This window comes from Guillardia theta (assembly GCF_000315625.1).
Source record: "Guillardia theta CCMP2712 unplaced genomic scaffold GUITHscaffold_376, whole genome shotgun sequence".
Taxonomy (NCBI): domain Eukaryota; class Cryptophyceae; order Pyrenomonadales; family Geminigeraceae; genus Guillardia; species Guillardia theta.
The window spans coordinates 1,906-13,116 of NW_005434305.1; the positions used below are offsets into that span (position 1 = coordinate 1,906).

At 51.0% G+C, this 11,211-nt stretch overlaps 5 protein-coding genes across 5 annotated transcripts; 2 read left to right on the forward strand and 3 right to left on the reverse strand.

Annotated features, from left to right (window-relative positions):
- Position 1: 1 nt before the first annotated feature.
- Positions 2-211, reverse strand: GUITHDRAFT_83354 (hypothetical protein; the record flags this gene model as incomplete). The annotated part of the gene is made up of 1 exon (XM_005818119.1): positions 2-211. A coding segment is annotated over one exon (210 nt), but the record flags the coding sequence as incomplete, so codon positions are not given.
- A 1,008-nt stretch (positions 212-1,219) lies between these two features.
- On the reverse strand, positions 1,220-1,594 carry GUITHDRAFT_122594 (hypothetical protein; the record flags this gene model as incomplete). Its single annotated transcript, XM_005818120.1, has 1 exon — positions 1,220-1,594. The coding sequence occupies one exon, from the start codon at positions 1,592-1,594 to the stop codon at positions 1,220-1,222; it is 375 nt and encodes a 124-aa protein (XP_005818177.1).
- A 2,537-nt stretch (positions 1,595-4,131) lies between these two features.
- Positions 4,132-6,446, forward strand: GUITHDRAFT_166929 (hypothetical protein; the record flags this gene model as incomplete). Its single annotated transcript, XM_005818121.1, has 1 exon — positions 4,132-6,446. The coding sequence occupies one exon, from the start codon at positions 4,132-4,134 to the stop codon at positions 6,361-6,363; it is 2,232 nt and encodes a 743-aa protein (XP_005818178.1). The 3' UTR covers positions 6,364-6,446.
- Positions 6,445-8,471, reverse strand: GUITHDRAFT_122596 (hypothetical protein; the record flags this gene model as incomplete). The annotated part of the gene is made up of 12 exons (XM_005818122.1): positions 6,445-6,561; positions 6,612-6,650; positions 6,845-6,911; positions 6,957-7,123; positions 7,174-7,261; positions 7,314-7,391; positions 7,448-7,534; positions 7,588-7,631; positions 7,687-7,788; positions 7,835-7,994; positions 8,049-8,128; positions 8,175-8,471. The coding sequence occupies 12 exons, from the start codon at positions 8,469-8,471 to the stop codon at positions 6,445-6,447; spliced, it is 1,326 nt and encodes a 441-aa protein (XP_005818179.1).
- A 520-nt stretch (positions 8,472-8,991) lies between these two features.
- GUITHDRAFT_122597 (hypothetical protein) lies at positions 8,992-10,004 on the forward strand (the record flags this gene model as incomplete). The annotated part of the gene is made up of 7 exons (XM_005818123.1): positions 8,992-9,096; positions 9,146-9,260; positions 9,307-9,498; positions 9,625-9,703; positions 9,753-9,781; positions 9,825-9,913; positions 9,966-10,004. The coding sequence occupies 7 exons, from the start codon at positions 8,992-8,994 to the stop codon at positions 10,002-10,004; spliced, it is 648 nt and encodes a 215-aa protein (XP_005818180.1).
- Between the last annotated feature and the right edge of the window lie 1,207 nt (positions 10,005-11,211).

Sequence of the window (11,211 nt, forward strand, 5' to 3'; positions counted from 1 at the left end):
CTTGGATGGCGTTGCGAAGAGCGAGGTTGGGAACGAGGTCCCTGCGGGGGAGGCGGGAGCCGGTGAGGGGGCTTGTGCGATGCTGCTGGAGCCAGGTCTCGATGAAGGATCTCTCGTACGTGTGGCCGTCGCAGGTGTTGACAGGGTCGGACATCAACTCCATGCTGATGGGGCAGAAGAAGGAGGGAAGCGCTTGCTGCTGCTCTGCCATGGCGCCGGGTGGAGTGAGGGGACAAATGCTTTTTGGGGGGTATATTTCTTTTTTTGAGACTGTCATATGTAAGCTTGAAATATGAGAGAAATACTTTCGGGGTCTTCAAATAAAAATATCATACACCAACTTGTACTCCCAAGGCGATACAATGAAGTATTGAAAGTTACCCCATCTGGGGGGTACAGGGTATCGAAAAAAAGGTCAAGGGGTATTGCCCAAAATAGCACGTGGGCAATGGAGGGTTCTCTCAGTTTAAAAATTTACTCAAAGTTAAGTTAAAAAGCAGTCGAGGAGGCTTGACCCTCTTATCTATAGGCGCACCCTGGTGGAATTTATGTATACCCTTTTTTGAGTAAAGTTTTACTCAAGTTTCCTATTTGAGAATTTTTCTAAGTGTAGCGCGATGGCGGGATGTGACAGGTTGATGCTCGCTTTCTCAAGTATATGGACTAAACAGTCAAGAAATATGCTTGCATATTTGATAATTATGAGTATGTTAATCATTTGGCACCTTATTAGACATTGCTTAAGATCGAAATGTACAGCATTCTTCCTGAGAAGGCATGTATCATAAGTGATGAAGGGAAGTCGTAGAGAGACAAATGCATGGATAGAGTGCGCAAGTGAGTGAGGGAAGAAGGGACGGATGAAGGGACTGGGAAAGCGAGATGGCAGGGAGAGATAGAGAGTGGGTGGCTGGAACGGAGGTCATGAAATCAAGCATATTGCAACTTGGTTATATCAAACTGAATGTACTTGCAGGGAGTGGCCGACGGTGCCTGCCTCAATGCGATTGGGATCAGCCTTGTAGATTGGGATCAGCCTTCCTGTGGCCCTCGAACTTGTTTCAAACACGTGACAATGTGATTCACTCTTATTACATTCATCAGTTAACTTAGGTCTCGGATCTCACAGCCTTCCTGCGTTTCAGGCTGATGGCCATCGAACTTGTTTCCAAAGTTCAAACACGTGACAATGTGATTCACTCTTATCACATTCATTAACTTAGGTCTCGGATCTCACAGCCTTCCGGCGTTTCTTGTTGCCTCTCAGCACACGTACTACTGTCATCCAACACAGCTGCGAAAATCTTGACATGTCACCATTCGTCTCTGTCTTAGTCACCTTCTCATATTCCTCGAAAAGATAATTTTCGCATTGATCAAACATGAAACCTGCCTCAATGCGATTGGGATCAGCCTTGTAGATGTCAAGAGCTTCAGCCTCTTCCTTGATGCGTTTCGACAGATATTTCATATCAGAATGCCTCTTTCCGTCATATTTGGTGGGAAAGTCAATCCCTCTAAGGCGCTTGAAAGGACCTTTTCGAGTTTCCGCATGTCCGAAGTGATACAACATGTAGGCGCATCTCGTGGTCATCTTTGCCCAAGGGAATGTACCTTTCTGCGGCTTCCTGGTCGCATTCCGTGAACGACGTGCATTACTTACATCCTGTCCCTGTAATGAACCCAATCCATCGTTCTCCTCATCACGATTTACCAGCCTGCGCACCCCACTGTCCTCGGTTCTGGTAATGATGGTATCCAGTTTGTCACTTACACTCACAAACATGTCATAGACACTTCGGCCCGGCACCCTCTCTCCTTGCTGAACGCTAGTGGTAGAACCGCCGGTCACTGATGTGACGGTGCCATCGCCGTCACCCCCGACGTCGTGACAACGCTGGCATGGCATTCTTGACTGTTCTTCCTGTTTCCGAATCATGCCTTTCATTTCAGCCATTTCGCCTTTGATTTCTCCCACTTCGCTTTTGATTTCTCCCATTTCTTTCAACAGGCATGTATGCGATGTTATCCCCGTCGCAACTCTTCCGTGCGCCTCAGTTGTAACGAATTTCTTCAACGTATCTATGAATCCCTCGTGAATAAACAATTCCGTTTGAAACAGAGGATGGTTCATGGGCATTGTATCACGAAGAAATTTTTCGTGGTAGATGACAGACGCCAGAGATTGTTCAACAAGCCTCCTAAGCCGTGCATTTCCCTGAATGCATGGATATAATTGGTCCATGATCTCATTAATCTCTCGCCGTGTTTCACTGGTCTCACACCAGAACATAGGCGGTAGAGCCGCGAATTCAGGTTTGTCTGTGGGTAACCCACAACATGTTCTTCCTACCTAGTGGGGGTTCAATTGAAGTCAAATATTGGCCGCAGTATTTTCAACTTACTTGCTGGTCTCCAGCGGCCTCGTATCTGAGATACGTGTCATGTATCGTACCCATTTTCCAACCAGCTCGCAGAGAAATCGCACTTATGCTTGGTCCGCTGGTAGTTCCTGACGAAGTATATGTCGCTGATCCTTTTCTGATACTATGTGTGCCTGTATGGAGCATCAAATCAAGTTGTGAATGACTACGGTGTAATGAGCCCTATTCACCTAAGTCTCCGACGTGCAAACCGTTATTCTCAAGAGCTTAACAGGTACATCGTAAAGATGCACGATGTACATTAACGATGATCGGTACGAACTACATGTCGAGAAGGCAAGATCTGGTTTTTCTCTCAACAGAAATGAGATCCAGTGCATGAAATGCTCTGCTTTGAATCTTACGAAGTCGATGGGAATAATATCCTTCTGGGACAGAATATGTTCTAAGTAATGGGCTGTCGGTAAGCCATTGGGTGTTTTTCGGCCCTCTGCCGCCTCCAAGTCTTGCAGAAAGGCTGGGGTAATCAGACCATATGTTCGCTGGTTTGCAAATAACCATTCAAGAAACCTAGTCATGTGCTGACGATACATTGTACGTATACTGTCAGCCAGATTATTGTTCAAAATGTCTTCAGTGTCTCGACGTAATTGTTCTATTTCTGAGATCGGCAGTTGCAGCATTTCTAGCGTGGGACGCCGACGCCGCGGCTGTGACAGTGCTGACCGCTGAGACAGTCCGGGAGACGAGTCACTGGCTACCGAGACTGCGATTGCCGGGACTGCAACTCGGACTTCCTGGCTTGCCATAGCGGCAGCGGCACTGCGCGCAGCATTGGTGATGATGGAACACTGCGATTGTCCACACCTTCCTGTCTGCTCAAAGTCCTCCGTGCTACCCACACAGATTGCATGGAAAGCACGTTTACACTGACTACACTCTTCTAGAGGACACACTCCAAGGTGCTCAGGAAGTACCTTGCATCCCTCAGCAAATAAGCACAATGATTGCGCAGGCCCCCGATCCATTGTTGCGGCCCCAACTTTGTACCGAAGAGTTTAGCGGAAATAGCCAGGATGATTAGAGATGTATCCTGAGGCGGAGAGGTAGTTGTACTGTTAATAATGAATAAGTAATACTTGATTCCAACTTTTTTGAATCTTCGATATCAGATAGGCCTAGCAGCATACGATTTTGGTCATATCTATATACCATACTACAAACGTATTTTCCACCTTTCGTGAAGTCTGTACCTACCCCAATGATTGCGTTGGAATTTACAATCTCATCGCCCTCCATCACAAGCATCATCGTCCTCATACCCCTCATCATCACCCTCACATACCGTTTCATCACCCTCATGAAATTCCAGCATCGAGTAAAAAACCTAGTAGTATTATTCCAACAGGGTTCAGGAAATTTTAACTTAACTTCTCTCCTGATTGTCCTCGTACTGATTTTTAACTTAACTTTGAGTAAAGAGTCCCAAGTCACAGAGGAAGCTGTAATGTTTGTTTGTACTTTGAGTAAAAGTTTGTGATACGAGTCGGCCTCCGACACCTTGAAGACGCGAGATCGGATCGTGCCACGGGCCCGCCGCGCCACTACCGTACGCCGGTACCGTACGGTGATCACTCAGCGGCCCTGCCGGCCCGGCCGGTGAACGAGTCGGATCCGGTGCCCGAACTTCCCGAAGCTGTCCTAGTCCGTTGAACCCAAGGGATTTTTGTTCATCACTCTGATCACCATGATCAAGAGCAAGGAGGCTGAGGAGCAGAAGCAGCAGCAGGAGCAGGAGCAGGAGCAGGAGCAGGAGCAGGAGCAGGAGCAGGAGCAGGAGCAGGAGCAGGAGCAGGAGCAGGAGCAGGAGCAGGATGAACGAGAAGAACATAGATATAAATATGACGAGAAGAAAGAGGAGCAGGAGCGAGGGAAGCGGTTGAAGGATTCAATCGTCTGGCCTAGCTTCAACAAAGAAAACTTTCATAACACACAAGACAAGAATCTACGAGGCCTGCAGCAGGCGTTGAATGCATCACTCCAGCAGATCAGGAGGAGTGCTCTTCAAGAAATTGAGACCATCAAGAGAGCGTTCATGAGAGAAAAAGCAAGCACAGTGATGCGCTTGGGAAGAAGGAGAAGAGCTAAATTCTGGGCTGCGGGACTTCATGAATCAAGTCCCTTGACAGATATAGAAGATAGCTTTCGAGAGCACAAGCAGCAGAGTCAGAAGAGTCTCTTCATAAAGAAGAAGAAGTACTTGTTGCAGGAGCTGGAGAGGAGAATGGAGAGAGAGGAAGAGAGGGATTTCAAGCACATGCTGTCACAACTTGATCAAGAAGAACGAATAGAAGATGAACGCTTAAGGCAAGACCACAAGGTGGAATCTCGATTGCTGTCCCGGGATATCTTTCGCCACTACGAATTCATGTACAGGGAGAACATGCTGGATTGTGGCTTCAACAAGGACGTGTTGCTCATGTTCAGTCTCAAGTATATGGACGCCGAAAAGGCGATCAGGCTGCGGGAAGATTTCAACTTGGAGAGAAAAGTGAAGATGCGAGATGCGCATCTGAACCTCGGAACACATCAGAGCTCAGAGTTGAGCCAGCTAGAGCAAGCGCGGCTGAAGAAGAAGCGGCTTGCGGTGGAAGACAGGTTGAGGCTATGGGACCTCAAGAAGAAGTCCGCAAGGCTGAACCTCGAATCTCGATTGAAGGAGGAGCAAAGGAATGCTGAATCTTCACTGGCGCAACAGAAACTCTCTGAATTGACTTCAGGGTCGGTGGCGACACCGCCGACAGTCAAGGTGCAGACTGTTCCAGAACTCCCGGAGAGTCGAGCGTCAGTGCAGCTCCTTGCAAAGACAGTCGGAGGTCAGTCGAACCTGTCGAGGCTTCCAGCAAAGTTGCAGTTGTCCAAAGTGTCCTTTGTGCGTGAGGAAGCTGTGATTAGGGATTTTGAACAGCAAATCCAGAGGCTGATAGAGACAACGAGAAAGGAGATGCAAGCGAAGTTCGAGGAGTCCAACGACAGGTTCTTGCGATTTTGTAAAGCAGCATGGCAGAAGCTCGTGGAGAGAAGAAAGCACTACCGGAGATTCCGTGACCTCTCAATGAAGGCAGTGGAGAGGGCGAAGATGACCATTATGTTCGACGAGCCAACGAGAGCGAGGATGAAGCAACTTGTTCAAGTGATGCCTGCTCCTACAACCAAGGCTGGTGCTGGACATGCCGCTCAGTCCATCCCACATCTCAGGATGCAAGAGGAGCAAGGAGGAGGGTGGGGGGCGAGGGATTTTTCCTGCAGTGCCATTCACTCCTGGGCGAGGAGCTCGACCTCGTGGCTGCGGGCAGATGCCAAGAACGAGCCCCCAGCTCGTGCGGTGCTGGGGGTAGGTGATGTGGTCAGAGCACACTGCCGGGTGAAGGGAAAGAGGAGCAGCAAGACGGAGAGAGCGCAGGTGGTGGAGGGAGGAGGGAGAGACGGTCTTGTGACGTTGCACTTCGACGGGGATGTAGTGCAGCGAGTGCCGGAGGGGTGGGTCGTCCTCGTGGTGCCAAGGGGAGAAGAGGCCCTCCCGAAAGCAACGCGGAAGAGAATTTTAGTTGGCTACGTGGCGGTCCTGGAGGAGGAGCTGTCTGTAGAGGAGGGAGAGCTGGTCACCGTGCTGGGAGATAAAGACGCTCCAGCTGGATGGCTGCTGGTGGAGAGGGAAGGGGGAAGTCCCGTAAGAACCAGAGGGCTGATCCCAGAGGGCTGCATTGACTCGACCTTCCTCCCTTTGGACAATCCCACGTTCAAGCTGCGGATGGTTGAGGAGAGAAGCGAAGGGTCCAAGATGATGGAGCGAGGAGAACAACGATTCGAGGATAAAGGGAGTGCCGGAGGAGAGAATCCGGACGGCGTAAAGTCGTCGCCCTTCCTATGGTCCAACACTCACTTCCAACGGCCCAGCCATCTTGTCAGCCCTCTGTGACGACATGTGCGCTATAAAGTCTTCTTGTGTTGTGAATATTTACAATATCAAGGAATTCAGCTATAAAAACATACCCGCTCTTCAAAGACTGTCGTCATCGCTGGATTCGCCGTCTTGGAATCCAGAAACCAATAGCAAGAGAAGATCCATCTGGCCCCTCAACACTGACACGTCCTCCACACTCAGCCCTTGAGGAGCCTGTCCCAACCCTTCAGCTCCTCCCCTCATTCTCCCTGCACGATCTGAACCTTAGTGAGGAGGTCCAGCTTCGGCCGCATACTCAGCACCTGCTCATCCTCGTACAGTCAGAAGAAAAGGAGGAGGATGGAGTCAGGAGACATTCTCTGGAGACACGGTAGCTGAGAGGAGATAGGACGGGAAGCCCTTCTCCTCCAGCCACTTTGCCAGACGCCCCTCGAGTTCCTGGGGAGGACGATGATCAAGACATTCAGTGTTTCGCTCTCAGGCTCCTGTCCAGCACCTTCCTGTCGAAGGAGTCCTTGGTGTAGAGGTCGGGAGTCTTCAGCGTTCGCAGAGTGTCGACAACCCTTCAATGACGAGATGAGCCTTGCGAACATACAAGGCAGCATCACCTGAGAACGTAGATGTCGGCAGCTGTTCTTCCCTCATCGTCCTTCATAGTCGCACTGTCACGGAGCTGACAGGGAAGGCACACGGGGGATCTCACGAGGATGTCTCTCTTTGCGCCGTAGGAGAGCAGGAGAGTCGCCACCTCCCTGTTCTGGTGGATAGAAGCGACCTGCGATCCAGCCATCAACAAGGAAGAAGCGGAGGCATCAGATCCTCGACGTGGAGCGGTGTCATGCCCTTGAGGTTCTGTACATTGATGTTCGCTCTCGCTCGAATCAAGATGTCAACTACTGACGCATACCCCCTCCTGCCAACCAACCACCTCAGCCTCCATGCACGGCAAGGCTTGCACGTCCTACATGGTCGCCAGGTGGAGCGGAGTGTCCCCTGCCTGACTGCCAGCGTCGATGTCCATCTCAAACTGCTTCTTGAGAAGTCTGCAGGCACATGAGAACCTTGCAAGGAGAGGGGGGGGGGGACTGGGGTTTCTTACAGCTGCACAATCTCCACGAACGGCCTCCATCTCCCGTCCTTGAGCTGCTTGCCGTTGCACGCCCAGTGCATCGCATTCCATCCGAACCTGTTTGACCAGGACACGTGAACAAGTCCAGAAAGTCTACTGGGACTAGTCACTCAGTCTTGATGTTCGGATCGCATGCCTTCCTCTTCAAGATCAGCTGCAAGGTTCCAACGGATTGTCAGGGTTGGCAACAATACTAGAGTTCTCTTCACCTGACAGGACTTCAAGTTCCCGTTCCAGATCGTGTGCACTAGTGCAGTGTTGCCTCGCTGTGTCTTGATGGCAGGATTGAAATGTGAGTTGCAGTCTAAGATCTGAAAGCATGCTTCAACCCAGGCATCGTTTGAGATGAGGCCTCACTAGCTTCAGGATCTGATACTTCCTGTCAACCACCGCAGGCTCCTCCACCGCTGGATCGCACTCAGTAGCCCAGTGTAGAGCAGTCCAGCCAAACCTTCCGGTGAGAACTATGAGAAAGAGGAGAGGTGCTAAGGCGATTGCCAGCAAGGGAGGGATGGGGCTAGGAGCAAATGGGAAGAAGCAAGCAAAACGACAACGAGGGAGGAGGCCTGACCGATCTTTGTAAGTCAAGAATCTTCGGAGATCCTCTGACGACTCGGCAGCTTGAGGCCGCGACTTCTCGTGGATCAGGTCCTAGACGGTTTGTCAGTTGTACGTTCACACCACGTCAAATTCACACCATCGCCTTGTGTAAGTCGCCGATTCTCGCGTACTCCATGAGCCTACTCCAGTCTTCGTCCTTCTCCTTGGCGCGAGCCTCCTCGTCGTCCTCTTCTACCTCTACTAAGTAATCTGCCAGTTCAGCCTCCACGAGAGCTTCGAGCTCGGGCATAGACAGGCGCGCGCTCTCAATCTCTTCTGCTTTCATCCTCACATAGTCTCCGTCTTGTGTCTGAGCATATCCTGCGCAACGCCACAACTTATCCCAGAAGTCTGAGTCCGCCTCCTCGTGCAAGTTCCTCGCCGTGCTATGCATGGCCAGGTTTCGTTTCTCTCGCCATGCCACTTGCCTCGAGCCGAGATGGACTGGACTATCATAATGCACATGAAGTGCAGATGCTGCCGATGCTCCTCCTCCTCCTCCTCCTCCTCCTCCTCCTCCTCCTCCTCCTCCTCCTCCTCCTCCTCCTCCTCCTCCTCCTCCTCCCGATGCCCCTCCTCCTGTGGCCCGCCCTCCTGCTCTCCCATCCTCCTGCATTGTTCGCAAAACTACCCCTCCTTTTTAAATTTTGAGTACCCCACCCCCTGGCATCCCCGTGAAGCACTCCCTGCCCATGTCCGGGCGCATGCAGCAAACCGCGCGGCTGATGAGGCCTGCACAGCTAGTTCTTCTCCTCCTCCCTCTCCTCTCTTCTCTGATCTCTCCCTCCGGCTCCTGCCCTCCTCAGCGTGTCTTCCCTCTCCCTCAGCCCTCCTCTTCGTCTTCGTCCCAACTTCCTCCTACGTTCTCAGTCCCTTCCACCCGCCTGTCTCTTCGGGGAGGGTCAGAACAGCTGATGAAGAAAGCGTGGGAGGAAACTGTACAGGATAGGAAGTACATCTCGATGCAGGAAAAGCAAATCGATGAGGACCTTGTCACTCTCAACCAGACTCTGGCGGAGGTGATATGGGATGGCTGGAGAGGAGGGTACAACTCACGAGTGGGACCAGATCGATACGTACTACGAAGAGGACGAGGAAGCAGAGTACACTGAAAGCAACCCCAAGTGGAAGCTTATCATCCCAAAGCACTTCATGGATCCTGAGAACTTAACTTCGGACTTGGGTAGCTTGTGAGGAGCAGCAGCATCAGCGCTGACGGGAAGACGCAGGCCCAAAGCATCATCCTCCGTTTCCTGTGGTACCAACAGCTGCCATGATGGACCCCTCGACAAGAATGCGCGAGAGCGCATGCCGTGGGCGAACATGGGAAGTGATTGAATTGATTGAACAGCAGGGAGCACAGGTGGAACTCGAGAGGCGGTCTGTGGGCTGTGCTGACATCCCACCCTTCCACGTGCCAGGTGAACAAGGCAGATGAGTTTGGTCTTTATGCTGCATTGCACTGGGCGAGCTTGATGGGCAAGACAGACACCGTTCAAAGTTGACAATGCTGCTCCTCTGAAGCTGCAACCTGATGTTGTGCCCAGCGCTGATTGAGAGAGGAGGGAACATCTCGCAGGTGACTAGGCACGGTAGAACTCCTCTCCACTATGCTGCTGATCAAGGGTGATGGAGGGACTAGCGGATCAGGTCGACTCTCACTTCGTACCCACAGGCATTTGGAGTGTGCAAGAGTATTACTCAGTAAGCCCTCATAAACCCTCAGTGATGGCATGACAGTCTTCAGACGCGGGCGCCGATACCAACCTGAGAGATATTGATGACCGTACTCCCTTGCAGCTTGCTAAGAATGCAGGACACGTCGCAGTCATGGAGGTAGTTTGCTCCCTTCAACCGGTCGCCGAGATGTGAAGATCGTGTGTTGCAGTTGCTGGGGAGCGTGACCAATAACTCTACAGAGGTTTGATGCGTGCTGTGAGATTCTCGTTCTCCTTACTGACTGTCCTGCGCTTCTCTCGGCATCTTTCAGCCTATTGCACAACTAACAGGCTCAATAGAGAAACTTTCAGTGCAAAGTGAAGCAGAGTAGATCGCTGAAGGGATTTCTCGGTCTGCGAACATTGATAAAGAAGTTTCTTCATTTTTACACTCTCCTGCTTGGGATAGATTTGAGGACTTTCGGCGTCTCTGAATTTCTGTAGCACCAGTCAGCTCCTCTCCCTCTGCTTCCTCTCTCCGCTAACCTCCCCGACTTCTCTCGTGGTTGATCTGCACTTTTGTACATGAAAACTTGACCGGGACCAGAGTCTCGCATCTGTAGCTCTTGTCAACGACAAAGAGAGGAGGGCTGGGGAGGAGGGTACCGGGGCGAACGAGCCAGCGGCTTGTGCTCCTGAAACTAAACGACAACAGATGTTACTGTGAAGCTCTTGATGTCTTGAGTGATTTTGACCTGCAACCTTGTATTTGGCTTTGTTGATAAAGACTTCATCTGCATGCTCTTCGCTCAAGCTTGACAAGGCCTTCACCAATCTGACGCCTCGTGCGTCAAGAACGGCACACAGGAAGCGACATCTTGCCTGACTTCTTCCGCAAACTTGATTCGCAGGTAAGCGGTGTCCAAAGTTTCGTTGTCTACAACTTCCTTCAACTTCGCAACTGATCCTGTACAGAAACCTCAGCCTCCATCATCAGCAATGGGCAGGGAAGCTGACTTATATTCATGCTGATGGTCAACTTGTTAAAGAGATGTCCTGAACAACAAGATAAGGAGAGATGTCGAAACTTGGTGGTTGGACGACCGAGGCTGTTGTCTTTCAAGAATGACTTGAGCTCTGTTTCCTCTTCATCCATGTCCTTACTGGGCAGTTTCAGCCGAGACCATCGTGCTCAAACTTTGAAACCTGAAAACTTCTTGAATTCTCTTCAGTTTTATCCTGAATTTCTTGACATGCACCAGGGACATGTTCAGAGCTGCAGCCATCTCTTCATCGTTCATGCTAGACAGCAGCTTCCCGTCCACTTCTCTCTCCACAATGGTGCGAATGCACTTCTTGTCATTTGTGACGCTACGACGTGGATAAGTCACAAGGGCTAACAACTGTAAGCGGTGTTTGATCTGTAGAATTTACGCTGCCTGGCCGTCTCCCCCACCCTTCAGCCCTCCCCCCCCC